At 33.9% G+C, this 17,182-nt stretch overlaps 1 protein-coding gene across 2 annotated transcripts in view; it reads right to left on the reverse strand.

The window, feature by feature from the left end:
• Positions 1 to 17,182, reverse strand: part of ADAMTS19 (ADAM metallopeptidase with thrombospondin type 1 motif 19) — a 236,414-nt gene that overhangs the window by 161,660 nt on the left and 57,572 nt on the right. For both annotated transcript variants that reach the window (XM_070234436.1, XM_023617756.2), the window contains one exon: positions 2,677 to 2,720. In XM_070234436.1, the coding sequence (XP_070090537.1) occupies positions 2,677 to 2,720 (44 nt within the window). The remainder of the gene's footprint in view (positions 1 to 2,676; positions 2,721 to 17,182) is intronic.

Genomic DNA, 17,182 nt, shown 5'->3' on the forward strand with positions numbered 1-17,182 from the left:
CAGAGTTTTCTTCATCCATAAAATAATAGTAATAATAATAATAAAACTAGGGAGTTCAGATTTTGAGGGAATTAAATGAGATAATGTCCACGAAAGTGTCACTTAAATTACAAGGCATGGCCTAAGTCTTACCATTGTTTTTAAAATAAAGCATTCTTCTCCATTTATAATTCAAGTTAATAATATAAATTCAAAGCTTTTAACTGCTGTTTTTTCCCTTACAGTATACTCAGGAGACTAGGGGAAATTGTCATGTTAAAGTTATCATTCAGGCCCATATTATTCAAACTAATACATCCACTTCTTTCCTTTCTCCTTCTACTCTTTCAGTATTTGTGTTACAGTATGAAAGCCCAAAGTGAAATGGGCTGACTTCACATCAGCAATAGATAAAAGAGGAAAGAAGGTATACACTGACTTAAGAAAACCATCCGACAAAATACAATCGATACTATTCCAATAGGAGATTTTAAAATGTTTGATGTCAGATTCATCCAAAGCCTGGTTTCCTTAGTGATTACAGCCATCAGGGTTGCATCCTTCATTGTTTAGAGCCAGTGGGGACATATATGAACAACATTCAACCATGAAAAATGTTCCTTTCCTCAGCTTCATGAGGTGAACATAAGTGACAGGTCACATGTCCCAACCAGGGCAGTGCCATGTGCTGACTGTTACGGCCTCAGATCCTGAAATGAGCCCCTTGATGGGTCTAATTATGACCCGTCCCTGGAGAAGTATCCCTTCCTACATGGCACTGCGGCTGCACAGTGGTAGAGGCGTGGATGAGGATGATGGAGTGGCAACCGCAGCACCTATTTCTCACAGATGTCTATGTAAATCTTATCAACGCATATGTCTCTAGGAACAGGCATGGTTAGTGTGAGAAAAGGTTTTTTGTTGAGGGGTGGAGATTGGGGTGAAGAGACTCTGAATTGTTATAGGTTTTCATTTTATCTGTTTTGAAAAAATTTTTCAGACTTCTACTCTGCTCAAGACTAAATAGGAAAAAGAGTCTTGTCTCACCTTTGGGCTGGGAAAAAGAATTGCCACAAGATACAGAGGGGAGAATTAGGATTTAGTGATGCCAGAGCTGTCCCTGAGAATCAAAGCACTCAGAAATACAGGGAGATCACAGGAAGAGCACTGGACTTTCCACATTCTGGCTATATTTAAAACCAATTTTTATCAAACTCTTCATGGATTCGACAAGTAGAGCTGGGGAATAATAACTCCACTCTGCTGCTTAACCATACATATGCTGACAGTCCAAAGACACCAACGTACTTCATTATTCAAATGTACTTTAAACCGGAATATGTTTTACAGACAATACCTATGGTGAATATGCATGCTTTTTCAATTAGCAGATTTAGCAAGATGTGAAACAGAGTCATAATCAAATCATAAATTGGTTTTCCACACATTAGTGCTTGTTTCCTCAGTCCATGTGTCCATGATATAAAGAGGGAGTTAGCATGCGTAATTATGGAAGAGACTGCCCAAGTTGCTGATTTCTCTCAGATGCTCAATGAGGCAAGAACTTGATCTGTCTATATTAAAGAAGCCTTTAGGGGCAACCTAATTGTTGAAGTGGAGGAAAAGGTAACTATTTTGAGACAAGCTTTATTGGTAATCAAAAGCTTCCATGGTTAGGTTGATTAAAACTATATATCAAGATGTAATTTCTGGAGATTTCAGGCAAGAAAAGGAGAAGAAAACTGCAGGCGGAGGTTATGAGAACTTAAGTTAATGGAATCAGTTAGAATTATTTTTTTAAAATAACCACAACCCTTTATTGTTTTTATCCCTTTTTTTCTTCCTCTTGCAAAGAATAAATGACACTTCAAAGATGGTTAAGTTAAAATACTTACCATCCTATAGAAATGAACCCTACATGGTATATCAAAACCATATTATGACTCTTAAATATATATTACCAATAATATCCTATTATATATAGCTACATGACTTAAAACTATATATATATGTTTATATATAGTTATATAGTTTATATATAGTTTATATCTATATACAGTTACATAGATATTTTTATATATATATATTTGGATAGGTAAATTTATACAGATGAATTTATATTAGCATATATGTGGACATTTTTTGGAAATTAAAAACTCTAGTTTCATAGATTCTATTCACTATATGGTTATCTTTTAGGGATTTTAGATATCCAGGACAAACTATAGAAAATTTGGTACTTTGTATACAGAAAATCCTCACGAGCTGGGCAAAACAGATGGACTTTCTTTGGCACAGTCTGCAAAGAGCTTCAAGTACGTATAACTCAAAAACAAATCTGTTAGCCTGAAAACGGTCAATCATATTGTCATTAATATATATTGTTTTGGTTTAGTACTAATAATAGAATTTTATTGAACCCATGTGTATATCTCTGAAAAAAATAACAAGAACACATGATATTCTTACAGCACTGTTTAAAATTTTCTCCTATAGTGTATACATGTCTTAAAGTTGTTTTATTAATAACTGAAGCAATGACAAATGATTAAACATATGGGTGGAAAATATATACGTCTGACATTCTAAAAATATTCTGTTAAAATTAGCAGTCTCAAATAATTCTCTACATTTAAACAAATTATGTGTTCAAGGTCCCCAGAAATCAAAAGTGTAAAAATTTTTATATCCACTTACCAACAGTATCACATGGTTCATCTTTGTGTACACAGAAATCTTTCCTAGAAAGAAAAATAGAAAATTGAAGTAAAGATAAACTTCCCACAAACATTAGAGGTTATGTGACTCATTTTCAATAGTTATATGAATAACTGAACCACACCTTTTATCTCTAAGAATTTAATTCAAACTAAGAATAAAATTTATCTTTAATTCTAAGAAAATGTGAGATTAAATTTTTATGATACATTTTTACCTGATATAATCCTGAAACATGTTGTCCTATTTCAGAAGACAATATTTCAAAAATAAAATTCCACCTTGTTTTGAATTTTACAGGATTTCATTTTTTTATTACAAAATATATATGTATATATATCTGGTGTTGGAACATGGCTTTCCATTTTAAAAATATTATAGGATCTCTACTTCACACAACACAAAAATAATTACCAGATTTAAGATTTAAATGTAAAAAATACAATTTAAAACAGAATCACATTTTATCCCAATTAAAACTTTCAAGGTTGTTTAGTTTTCCCTGTAGGAATCTTGACACGGGGAAGGTTTGGCAGGGATGTGCCAAGGGAAGGCACCTGATATGTTTGGGGTGTGGGGAAGAAGGCATCTGCCAGAATCACATTTTATATCATAAGATCGACAAATCTTTAAGACTGATAATAATCATTTTAATAAGGACATGAGGAAACTAGTATTTTTACATAGGTGAGATCTAACCAAGAATAATACTCTATAATTTGCTCTTTATTTGACTACTATACCTTGGAGAGCATTCCCTAACCAGTTATGAGCTTTGGAGGGAAAATGCAAAATTTTCTTTTTTTTTTTTTTTTTTTTTTGTTGAGGAATAATGGCACTGAGCTACCATCTGTTTCCAATCCTCCTCTTTCTGCTTGAGGAAGATTATCCCTGAGCTAACATCTGTGCTAATCATCCTCTATTTTATATGTGGGACACCACCACAGCATGGCTCAATGAGTAGTGTGTGGGTCCACACCCAGGATCCAAATCCATGAACCCCAGGCCAAAGAGCAGAAGCAGAGCGTGCGAACTTAACTACTATGCCACCAGACTGGCCCCCAAAATTTTTATACATCTTTTACTAGCTATGTGACCTTAGGCTCCCTCAGATAACTCAGGATAATCTCTTAATCTCAAAATTCTTAACATAAGCACATCTGCAAAGTCCTTGTTGACATATAAGATAACACAGTCATATGTTCTGTGGATTAGAACATGGACATTATTCTGCCTATCACATTCACTTAAAATGTCTAAAGTTAAAAACTATCTTCAGTCTCTTCCTGAAAAGGTAAGAACATCAAAGCTTTTAATCCAATCTCTTCCTTCAATTTTATGTGTAATTTTTACCTGACATTATAATTCTACTGCAATTTTTAAAATCTCAAGTTAGACAGTTTTCTCTAAACCATCACTGCCTATTTGGATTTGCCTATCTATTTAGCAATTTCTTTTTTTTTTCTTTTTGAGGAAGATTAGCCCTGAGCTAACTACTGCCAGTCCTCCTCTTTTTTTGCTGAGGAAGCCTCGCCCTGAGCTAACATCCATGCCCATCTTCCTCTATTTTATATGTGGGACACCTACCACAGCATGGCATGCCAAGCAGCGCCATGTCTGCACCTGGGATCCAAACTGGTGAACCCCAGGCCGCCAAGAAGCGGAACGTGCACACATAACCACTGAACCACCAGGCCGGCCCCATATTTAGCAATTTCTTTTTCCTAGTAATGTTTTATATCTTTACTTTCTAGAGAGCTCATTATTCTTTCTTTTAGTATATTCTTCAGTATCTCCTTAGTTTGCATTTATTTATAATGGAACAGTAGCTGAGTGTAGAATTTTAGGTTGGTTTTATTTGCCCTCAGCACAGTGAAGATATTATTTCATTTTACTCTAGTGTTCACAAACATAAATTAGAAGTCTACAATTACCTTGCTTTTCTTTCATGCATTTGGTTTCCGGTAAATTTTTTTAATTGAAATCTAATGGACATATAACAGTTTCTGGTCAGTTTTAAGATTTCTTTTTGTCTTTGCAGTTCTGTGGTCCAAGAAAAATGTGTCTAGGCACTGATTTTGTTCTTATTTCTCTTCTTTGGTACTCGTATGTTTTTCAACTTGAAGATCCATGAACACATAAAAATTCTTCCCATTTATCTCTCACATTCTCTCTAGTCTCTTCTCCTAGAACTTCTTTAGGTGTGTGTTAGTTCTTCTCATTCTGATGTCTGTAACTGTCATGCATACTTCTCTATGTCCGTCTCTTAACCAGTCTATGCAGCCTTCTGGGAGAATGCCTCAGATCTATCATCCAATCCAATAGTGCTCTCTTCAGCTGCATCTAATCTGCTCTTCAACTCAGAAACTGAGATTTTAAGCATAAGTACCATATTTCTTTTATAGATGTTTTATTTTCCTCATTTGTCAAATCAACTGTTCTTTTTTCCACAACATCTTATTCTCGTATTTTAAATTTTTTGTTTTAAGTCATGCGAACCTACTTTTTATAATGTCTGTCAGTTTTTTAAATTATTCTTTATTGTGACTCTTGACTCTTACAATGAAAGATGTTGTCATCTTGTGTTTTGGAATATTCTATTGTGAACTCATTCAGCTGTACTTTATTTGTGGTTGCCTTGTGTGGTCTAAGTTGAAAGAGGGCCCCTTTAAAGCAGTCTTGCACATGCTTTCACTAGTGTTTCAATGTCAGAATCACATTTGTGGTAATGACTATCCAGAGGAACTGATTTTTCCTAACCTGGGGTCATGGCTGAGACAGAATGCTTCCTGCTGCCAACTTGTGCTTGTTTGCAGAGCTTTTACCAGAAAATACTTTTATTAAGGGTGTAGGCATCTAAGGGTTCTGGCTGCATGTAATCATTTCAGTTCCATGTTCCCACTTTGCACAACCTCAAAGTCTTTTCTGTAAGTGGGAGTTAAAACCCAAAACCCAAATTCTTAAGTCCAACAGACTCTCCCCAGGACAGCTATCACATTACCTCAGAAGATTACTACACTTTTTGATGGAGCCTTTATTGTTTTTGGCTTATCTGTGCATGTACAAGGATGTTTATTATATTTTATCTATAATTTATAGATGTCAATAATGGGAAAATTTTCTGATTATCTAGTCAGCCAGATTGTCACATGACTTAAAGAAGTGAACACAGTCTGTGACCTACCATATAGTAATTAAGCATAGCGAAGCATATATTTTTTATTGTTAACATTAGATCTTAATATATACAGAAAGAAGCCACATAGGCCTTATTCTATTATTACATTTTACATCATGCAGCTACTTTTACCAACTCTTTAAAAAGACTGCATAACTGCCTCAATAAGATGTTCACATTGACTTCAATTGATATTTAATATTTTTTCAAAGATATCTTTCTACAACGAGGAATCATCTTAGTTACAAATTATCGTAAAAATTAGTGATTGCTACAACATTGTCATTTTTATTCCATAAAGTTGGAGACAGAAAAGAAATAATGTGGATAGGCATGGGTATGAATGAACTAGGGAACAAAGTATTTTAATATCAACAATTAATTATTATAATTTTTTACTATTCCTCCTGGTAAATTTCCTACAGAGATTATTTCTATGAAACAGATAGAGAATCAACTCTTGATTACTAGAGCAATGGGGAGAAGGATAGATTCCGGATAAATAAAATAAAATATAACCTTCAATAATATATTTTCAACATAAGGCTCAAATGGACATAATATAAATTTAATTCATTTCAATCACATCCAATATTTAGAAATAAATTTACCATTCTGCAGTTATAAACAACAAAAATAATAGAAGTATGATAGTTTATCACATGAATTGCTTCATAAAAAAATCACTTGAAGATTTATTACTCCTGTGGGTCTCAGCTGAGAACACTTCCACAATATGTCACAGGAACTTAAGGAAGACAGAGACTCAGACCCTTGTGCACATTATTTCTTTTCCCTTCCTTTCCTCACTTAATTAACTCCACCCTTACATATTTGGCTTTGGTTTATTTTAGGGGCCATGCTTTCTCTCGCCTGTGCCTTTATAATGCATGTCAGACATATCTTTGCTCTAGAAAAGACCTATTGCAGAGACCTCTCGTCTGACTGGTAAGGGAGTGGGTCATTCCCAAAACACAATAAACACAACGTAGTGTTATGATGTGCTAGCTACTGATTGCTGTGTATTTCCAAACAATAGGAACAGTATAGCATGTTCTCACTAACTTGTAAAAATTTTAATGTTTTTCTCAAATATCTATTACACTTTATTCTGGTAAATCTATAAACTACTTAAGCCATCCTGGATAACTGAAAGTTGGCTGTTATCACTTAATACATTAATCTTCACTCTACACAAAAAATTTTCTTTTATATAGAGAAGATATAATCCTATAATATTGCTTGCATATGCGTAAAAAGTCTACTGTTCCAACTGAATATATGTTGCAAAGTACCTTCATTTTTGCTAATTACTTAAAAGTAAATAGCAGAGAAAAACATTTTAATGAACTGAATAATTACACTGTCCATCAGCACTGAGGGTTTTAATATTTATTTCTTTTGATGTAAAATATGATCTCTCTGAAAATACATGCCAAAATTAGAAAGAACTCTAGATAAAGGAGAGAAGATATACTTTTCTCTCATAAAAGGTAACCACTCAAGCTACCCTACCCATAAACCTTTTTTCAGTTAAACTAGTGGTTTAACTTTATCCTTCAATATTCAAGATACAAAACTGAAAATGTTATAAATCTGAGCAAAACAAGACTGATCTTAATTGGACCACTTATTCTCAGGATTATAATAAAAGGTTTTTCAAGCACTGAGTGGTCATTTGACAGCCACCGAGATGAACACTAACCATCCCCACCCCCCCCAGCATCTTTCCACTGGGAAACCACCTTCAAATACATCATATTTTCTGGTCACTAGTTTCTAACCAAGAATTTGCTCCCCCACACTCAATCCCACTTTCTCAGAGGATCTAAAGAGTATAATATAATAAGAGAATGTGATGGCCCTGGGTCACCCAAGCATAGTGGTTGAGATTTCTAGAGTTATCTTCTTCACCGTCTTTCTTGCCTGGTTCTTCGATTCTTCCTTTGATTTTAGTACGATACAGAATCTTCTCCATCTATCAAAAAAATGCAAAAAGACACCTCTTCTGGTGTTCACCTTGGGCAAAGTTCATCTCTGTGGCTCAAAACCAACATCAAATGATATAGGAAAATATATCCCCCTGGTGGTGTGACATCTGAACATAATTACAGAAGAAGAGGAAGGGAAAAGGTTAGCTGACATTTTTGTTACAAGTAAATAACCAGATATATTTAGCCTTTCTCTGTTATTAGATGATGTAAAAATCAAATTTATCACAGGGACACTATGCCTGGTTGTATAGGTTGTGCACTGCATAATTGCAGGGGCACATTTAGATAGACAACAATGTAAATGGCTCCCTCTACTGCTGTGTATGCACAACCTATACAACTGGATGTGGCAGGCTTCATTAAGTGCTTCTTATACCCCAAGCACTGAATAAGGAGAAGAATACAAAGATAGATAAAAAAGCTTCTACTCTGAAGCAAAAGAAGAAGATGATACACAATCACCTCTGTAATGAGATAAGGGCCCCAGGATCAGTGAGGTAGAAGTCTTGGGAATTGCATTAAATAACGGATATTTATATTTTGCAAGAGCCTTTGCCAGCAAACAAATGGAGAGAGAAACACCCAAAACAGATGATATTGAACAATATGGTAATGCAGAAAATTAAAGAACCATATAAAATCAAACCTTCACCTTAGGGCCAAGAATCACGGAGTGTAAAGTATATTCAGATGTAGGGCTAAAGGGATTTTATGTGCTTTTTCTAAACATACAACACATCATATCATAATGCGTGAGGCTGCAACATGACTATTTGATTTACATAATGTGAAACGAGGGACTTCATCTGTAACTAGACAACACGATAAAACTATGACAAATGCACTGCTTATTGTCAAGGGCACTTACAGTCCTTCATACAGCCAATTTTTGTTCACTTAGCAAACAAACGAATAAAACACGTTACTTCAAAAAACGCAATGTCTTTTATCCAAAAGCACTGGAAGCACCTCTCAGTACAAGTGAAGAATAAATTGTTAGCAGCATTTAAAAACCTCAGATCAGACTGTAATTCTTAATCTTCAGTTCTTCAACTGTCAAGTTCTTTCCAGAGGACCAAAATAATTCATTCTTAATTTCATAATTTTCAAAGATTGTGGGGGGGATGGGAGATAAATGTTTGTTTGCTGACTAGTCCCCTGATCATGTGAATTCAAATTCTCTCATTTCTGGCTCATATTGGCTCGGTGCGCCTGAAGTCCACATCACAGAGTTTCATTCTGTGAGCTTATGGAAATGATACTGTTAGACTTTGGCAACTGGGAAAGCCAATAAATTCTGCTTCAGTTCTGATTTATATTGAAAAAAATGAAATGTAGCCTTTAATTTCCAGGAATGAAGATGCATCTGAGAATAAGTCTTATTGTAGATTTTATAGTGCCCTGGGATATACCTATAAATGATTCATTCAAAAATTATTCTATGGTTTGTATTAAATTAATATATTTCTGCTATTTCTATATTTTATTAAAGTTTCTATCTTACTTGCCAATGGCATTAGTTTGAAACTAACTTTCAGAAATAGTGTACATAAACCAAAGCATTTCAGTAAATATGAAAGGCAAAACGATCAATAATAAAATTAAATTCTAAATTAAAGAATATTTCAAGGGACATAAATTTACGCCTTCTCCATGATTTCAAAGAGAAATGTGAAAATTACACTAAGAAATCATAGAGTTGACAGTTGGGAGAACATGTTTCATCTTTTTGTTACCATGAGCCCATGGCACTATGTCAGCTTTAAACTATTTACTTCATTGTATCACACAGAACAATTTAACAAATGTATTACTGCTGTTAGGTTCAGATTTATAAAAATATTCTTTATTTTAGTTGAAACCAAAATTAATAGCTGAGCTATAATTTCTTCCTACTCATGTGCTCAGATAACATATAACATTTAATAATTATCTAAGTTGAGCATTCACTAGAAACCGGGCTGGTTATGTGTTTAACTTGTCAAATACGGATAAGAACATGGAATCCACAGAGATTAAAATGTGTGTTTTATTTTTCACAATTTCCTTACAAAGCTAAAGATCTGATCACCTTTGTGTTTACACTAACTAAAAAAGGGATTCTTCTTCCTTAATTACTCAAATCATTCATTTATACTTTCCTGATTAACAGTACTAGGTCATTTAGAAATAAAACCTTCCCTTTAGGGGGCTGATTTTCACTGTCAGGGCACTGGAAGCAGTGAGATGGGGAAACAGTGATCCTCCACATAAACCTTAGCCCCACAGGTGAGTACAGGCAGAACACTATGTCGGCATCTGTCAAGATTTTATTCGTGAGTACCCTTTAACAGAGAAAGTACTTTTTAATCACCCTAAATAAATACTAGCACGTTTAGAATCATATAAAGATATAGGTATTTATACAGCATTCTCCTCTAAACGTGAAAAATTAGAAAGTTACACAAATATAATTACATAAATTAAGATACTTATATGCAATAAAATACTATGTCTGCTCCTCCCTCCAAATGACGTAGACCAATATGAGTGTATCAGTTTTCTATTGCTGCTGTAACAAATTACCACAATCTTAGTGGCTTAAAACAAAAGAAAAGTATTATCTTATAGTTCTCGAGGTCTGAAGCCAAATATAGTCTTACTGGGCTAAAACCAAGGTGTCATCAGGGCTGCAAGCCTTCAAGAGGCTCTAAGGCAGAACCTGATTTTTTGCCTTCTCCGGCTTCTGGAAGCTGCCTTATTCTTTGGCTTTTGGTCCCCTCCTCCAGCTTCAAAGTCAGCAGCATAGCTTCTTTCAGTCTCTCTCTGACTCTGACCTTCTGCTCTCTTTTCCATCTTTTAGGATTCTTGTGATTACAATGGACCCATCCAGATAATCCAAGATAAGCTCCCCACCTCAACATCCTTAATTTAATCACATCTGCAAAGTCTCTTTTGGAAACACATTCACAGGTTCTGGGGATTAGCACGTGGACATTTTGGCACTGGAAATAGGCAATGAAATTAATGTCACAATATTCCTGGAGCGAGACAAAACTTGCATGTAGAGTATGATCCCAATATTATACATTTTTAGTTATACAAATACATAGGAAATAAAACTGGAGAATTACACTTAAAAATGTTAACTGCAATTATTCCTGGGTAATGGGATTATAGGCTAATGTTTTATTTTTATTCTTGTATTTATGAAATTTCTATAATAAATGTATTGCATTTTAATAAGAAGGGAAAAATAGAATTAGTAATCAAATTGTGATTATCATCCTCTTTAGTCTAAGGAAGCAATATTTCTAAAACCTATTACTATAAGGAGAAGGAAGGCAGATTTCATCAATCAAGAAATAAATATATAAAAACCATTTATGGTTAAATGTATTCTGGAAATCTAATCTCTCTATATCAGAGTGGTGGTCACTACAAGTTAGAAGCTCAAATTAAGTACATACAATAACTTATGCAACCATAAATGATAATATAAACAATATATGGCACTACAATTTCTTTTTCAAATACAATATGTAGTACAATAATAAAATAAAATATATTTAAGAATATTGTCAAGCAAAATTATTACAAAATATGTCATAATATTCATGTTAAAAATAAATAAATAAGATCTATGTGTTCCTTGGAAATCCTAATCACTTTCGTTAATATTAACAGCATTAATAGCAATAAAACTATTTTTACAAAAGCAATTAATAAAAAAAGATTTGTTAGAGTCAAGTAAATGTTAAGATTTGTTAATCTTATTCAAATAAAACAATGCTTAAAGTCATAAACAAGATAAATTTTAGTATAAGCTGATTTCCTAGAGGACCCCCAAAATAAAATGATTTAAAATAGCCTGTACATTTAATCACATGAGCTTTCCAAATCTACCCCGTCATTCTGAAATGTCTTTAAGAGGACCAACCTCTACCATAGAAAAGACGCAAGTTTTCAAAATATATTTTAACAATCTTAACAACACAATTTAAATAAAAATAATGTGAAAATTTAGCAGAGAACTGAGAAAAACATGAGATAAAAAAATTAAATCTTAGTTATTTGTTAAATAACTTGAAATGGACTTAGACCTTTATTTTGCTTATAATCCTTTAGAAAAGAGTTACGTCTTTATATTTTTTTAAACACTTGTATTTGTTCCTTCTAGAAATATTTAGTCCAGGATTAATCTTATACATAGATATGAAAATGATAACGCCAAATCTTTGTCAGTCTAAAGTTAGATATAGTTTAAGAAACAGAATAATTTCCAGTGCTCTGCACATAAAGCACGCTCAATAAGTTCACAGAAAAAAAGACTGTCATGCAGTACAGAGAATGTGCTGAAAGCTATGCAGGAGAAAATGCTATTCGTACTCTTTACACATAAAATTATTTCTTGTGGCTCTTTTCTCACACTGTATATAAACTGTTTCCATAAAATCTGATAATATGCAGGATTCCTACAAATAATCAATTAAAGTCTCAGCCAATTACTTTCTTTAAAAAAAAAAAAAAAATCCCTGGATGGCACCATTCACTGGAATTGGCTGTGAATTCCAGTAGTCAGTCTTATAAATTTGACGTGTTGTTCTCTACTCCATAAATGGACATAAAACTAAAGGAACAGAAATACAAACTAAAGTCAGAAAGTCTTCATGTGTAGTTCAGATTCCAGAAAACTATTTGCTTATACTTCCTTCCTTTGTACGATTTGATTTACATAATGTGAAACAAGGGACTTCATCTGTAACTAGACAACACGATGAAACTATGACAAATGCACTGCTTGTTGTCAAGGGCACTTATAGTCCTTCACACAGCCAATATCTGTTCACTTAGCAAACAAATGACTAAAAATGAATAAAAAGGATCAATGAGGTTAAACAGTTTGCCAAGCTCACACAGCTCATAACTGAGCTAGCTGGGATTAAAATATACGCTTGTTTGTCCCCAATGTCCAATTCCCTGTCTATTGTATCAGACGTCTCTGATCCGTATACGCTTTGACAATTTCCATTTGCACTTCAACCTTCTTTTGGATTGAAAATACTTCTAAAACCATTTTATGCATTTACTTTTGCTGTTCCTTTTTTTAGGTCTTATTTATTGCCACCCACTTAATTTTCTCAGCACTTTTCTAATCATCGACCTACTTAATGCTAAGAAAATGAAACCAGATAATAGCTACATTAGCCTGAAATAAAAGGAAATAATCTGCTGGCCTATATTTCTTTTCTGAACATTCAGATATTTAACTATTTGAAAAAGTTAAATGTTTATTCCTTTCCTTTTTGATTATGTAGCAAACATCAGACCTTATAGACCAACAGAATTTGGGAGGCAAGTTAGTCCAATACGAATTATTTAGCAAAAATCCCAATAGCTTTGTATACAAGGTAGACTTACATTCTTTTGAACAAAAAAACTGCAAGTTTCAGTATTTTATTGAACTCTTCAATGAACTTATAGTGAAACTCACAGGACAAAGCCGGCTGACTCTACATAAATGGAAAGCATAAATTATTAAATAAATTTTCACTGGATATAGATTTTATTCACTGGATAAAAGAAGAAAAAGTGACTAATATTTGTTTCACAAGTCCTACATGTCAGGAATTTTACATATCATTTTCTCATTTACATTTAAACCTTAACCTGCTCATAAAAGTACTACTAGTAATATTTAATATATTAAATTTTAACCACATAAAATGTTCTCAATCACTAGAGAATATCTTCAGCAATAACAAATGGTTCTTAAATATGTCTAAGATAATGAGATAGAAAAATAATTTTATAAATAAAGTGAATTTTAACCACGAGCTGATAAAACTATCAATATAAAAACATTTATAATATAATGATACAACAAAAGATATTTCTGGTAGTATGAATTCCATATGAATAAAAGTTTGCACAGGATCATATACAATTATTTATGTTTGGAGACAATTATTTAATGTTCATTGTATGTTACATGTTATACAAGATGTCTTATATTCTTCACCCTGTACTATTATCCTTATTTTATTAATAACAATGAGAATCAGAGAGGTCAATTAGTCAACTCAAGAAAACCAGCTAGTATTTAGACAAATACACTTGAAATCTATTTGATCATCTTTCTTAATGAGTTTTAAAGGTTTTTTTGTGTTTTTTCCTGCTTTTTCTCCCCAAATCCTTCCAGTACATAGTTGTATATTTTAGTTCTGGGTCCTTCTAGTTGTGGTATGTGGGACATCGCCTCAACATGGCCTAATGAGTGGTGCCTTGTCCATGCCCAGGATCCGAACTGCTGAAACCCTGGGCCACTGAAGCGCAGTGCGCGAGCCCAACCACTCAGCCACAGGGCTGGTCTCAGTTTTAAAGTTTTATATATTTATATATTATATATATGTATACATATTCATATATCTACACATTCTGGATACAAATTCTTTGTTACATATATGTATTGCAACTATTTTCTCCAATTCTGGGGCCTGTCTTTTAATTTTCATATCAATGTCTTTTGGACATAAAATGGTTTTAATTTTGAAGAAGTTCAAATGATTAATTTTTGATTAGTGCTTTTTTTGTATCCCATCTAAGAAATCATTACCTTCTCCCATGGTCATGAAGATTTTCTCTGTTTTTTACTAAAAGTTGTATAGTTGTAGCTTTCACCAGCTTTCTATGATCCATTATGAATTAAGATTACACAGGGTATTAGTTGAGATTCATTTTTTCATATGGGTATCCACATGTTCTAGAACCATTTGATGAATAGACTATCTTCTCATCATTGAATTATATCGATAGTTTTATTGAAAGGCAATTGATCATATATGTGTGGCTATATTTCCAGACTCCTCATTCTGTTTCTTTGATATGGATGGTGAACTTTCTGCCAAAACCAGACTGTTTTGATTACTGAATCTTTACAATAAATTTTGAAATCAGATAGTGTACATCCACTCAGTTTGTTCTTCTTTAAAAAATTGTTTTCACTCTTCTAGGTCCTTTCGTTTTCCAAATAAATATTGAAATTAGATGGTCAATTTCTACAAAAAGAGTCTTCAGAGATTTTCATTGAGATGATAGTGACTCATAAGTCAATCTGGGGAAAATGGATATCTTGACAATATTTAGTCTTCCAATGAATGAACTTTATTTAGATCTTTAATTTCTCTCAGCAGTGCATTGCAGATATCACTTTAGAGGTTTTGCACATATCTTGTTAAATTATTCTCAAGTATCTTATGGGTTAGGCAGTTATAGTAAAATTTTTCCAATTGTTCACTTCCGCTATATATAAATAAAGTTGTTTTTATAAACTGACTTTATATTCTGTGGCCCGGAAAAACCCAGTTACAAATTCTAGCAATTTTTCTGCTGGATTTCTTAAAGTTTTCTTTGTACCAAATCATATCATCTGTGAAGAGAGATACTTTTTATCTTTTCTTCTCAATATTTATACCTTCCCTTTCCTTTTTCCCTCTTTACTGTACTGGCTATGATCTTCAGCACAATATTGAAAAGAAGTTGTAAGAGTGGACATCCTTGCCTTGCTTTCGATCTTAAGGTGAAAAACATTTGGTTTTCGCCAAGTGCGATTTTTTTTTTTTTAAAGATTTTATTTTTTCCTTTTTCTCCCCAAAGCCCCCCGGTACATAGTTGTGTATTCTTCGTTGTGGGTTCCTCTAGTTGTGGCATGTGGGACGCTGCCTCAGCGTGGTCTGACGAGCAGTGCCATGTCCGCGCCTAGGATTCGAACCGACGAAACACTGGGCCGCCTGCAGCGGAGCGCGCGAACTTAACCACTCGGCCACGGGGCCAGCCCCTCAAGTGCGATTTTAGCTGTATTTTTTTGTGTGTTTGTGTGTTTGGATATCCTCTCATAGATTAAGAAAGTACCCTTAAGAATTCATTAAGAATTTGTGTTGATAGGCTTCCCCTCCTCCCTATACATTAGACATATTATTTCATTGTCTTTTGGACTCATTTTTTCCTGATGGGAAGTGAGTCATCAATCTTAACATCGTTTCCCCTGTGTACAGTATCTCTTTCCTCTGGTCAATTCAAAATTTTTTCTGTATCTTTGGTTTTCACCAATTTTCCTACAATATGCCTAGGTCCATAAGTAGTTGTTTTTCATCAAATTTGGCGAAAATTTTTGCCATTTCAATTTCAAATAATTTTTATTCTCTTCTGAAATTCCAATTATAACTACATTAATTGGTAAATCCAATATCTAAGCTATCTCAGGGTCAGTTTCTATTGACTACTTTTCCTTGACCATGGGTCACATTTTTCATGTTTCTTTGCTTGGCTAATTTTTATTATGTTCCAGACATTGTGGATGATATATCACAGAGATTGAGGATTCCATCTTTCTCTGAAGAGTGCTGACTCGTTTTAGGAGGGAATTCAATTACTAGCTGCGCACTCTGAACTTAGGCAGGCTTGAGTTTATTCTTTGGTAGGCAGCATCTATCAAAAGCTTAAAATGATTCCCAAGCCTTTATAAATTGGTGGGACTCAACCTCCCAACTCTATATCCCCTAAAGATCTTACTGGGGCTTGGTTTCAGGCTTTGTTAGGGCAGGTCAAGAACACACATTTCTCTGGACCATGGTCGCTACTATGAAGGTACAGACTTTCTATTTTCTCAGCTAAATGTCAGGAGTAATGACAAGGTATTACTAAGGTTGCTCCACTCTTGTGGTCTGAATCTGCTAAATTCCTAGCATCCTTTTAAAATCTAAACTCCATAGCAGCAGCACTCTGATAAATTTTGGTCAGTCTCTATCTGGGTACATTCAGACCAGCCTTGCAAAGTTCTCAGAGCTGATCTGCACACAGACTTCTTGATACCTCTCCCTGCATAGAACTTTCATCTCTGGCACCCTCAGCAGGACCACTATGCTCTACCTAGATACCAGCTTGCTGTACCAGTCAAAAACTTGTCCCCAGGCAAAAAGCCGGCTTAACTGTGGGGCTCACTTAATAAATTTTCCTTCTTTCAGAGATTGCAGTCTTGCACTCCTCATTCTCCAATGACTGAAAGCAGTTGCCTCATAAATATTTTCCAGTTTTATGGTTGTTTATTGAAGAAGTCCAATATCAGGCACATCTGATAGTGGAAGTCCAACTATATTCTTGCCTAAAATTTTTTTCATCTTCATGAATTATTTATAACTAGAATAGTTTTTATATAATTCAGCAATAACAAGCTATCGTACATTCAACAGACTCCTTATAGAAAATCCGGTTCAAATGTTACTGTGTATTCTGTGATGTGAAATGTCAACACTATTGACACTAAAATTAAATTGCT

The sequence above is a fragment of the Equus caballus genome, chromosome 14, assembly GCF_041296265.1.
Source record: "Equus caballus isolate H_3958 breed thoroughbred chromosome 14, TB-T2T, whole genome shotgun sequence".
Lineage (NCBI taxonomy): Eukaryota > Metazoa > Chordata > Mammalia > Perissodactyla > Equidae > Equus > Equus caballus.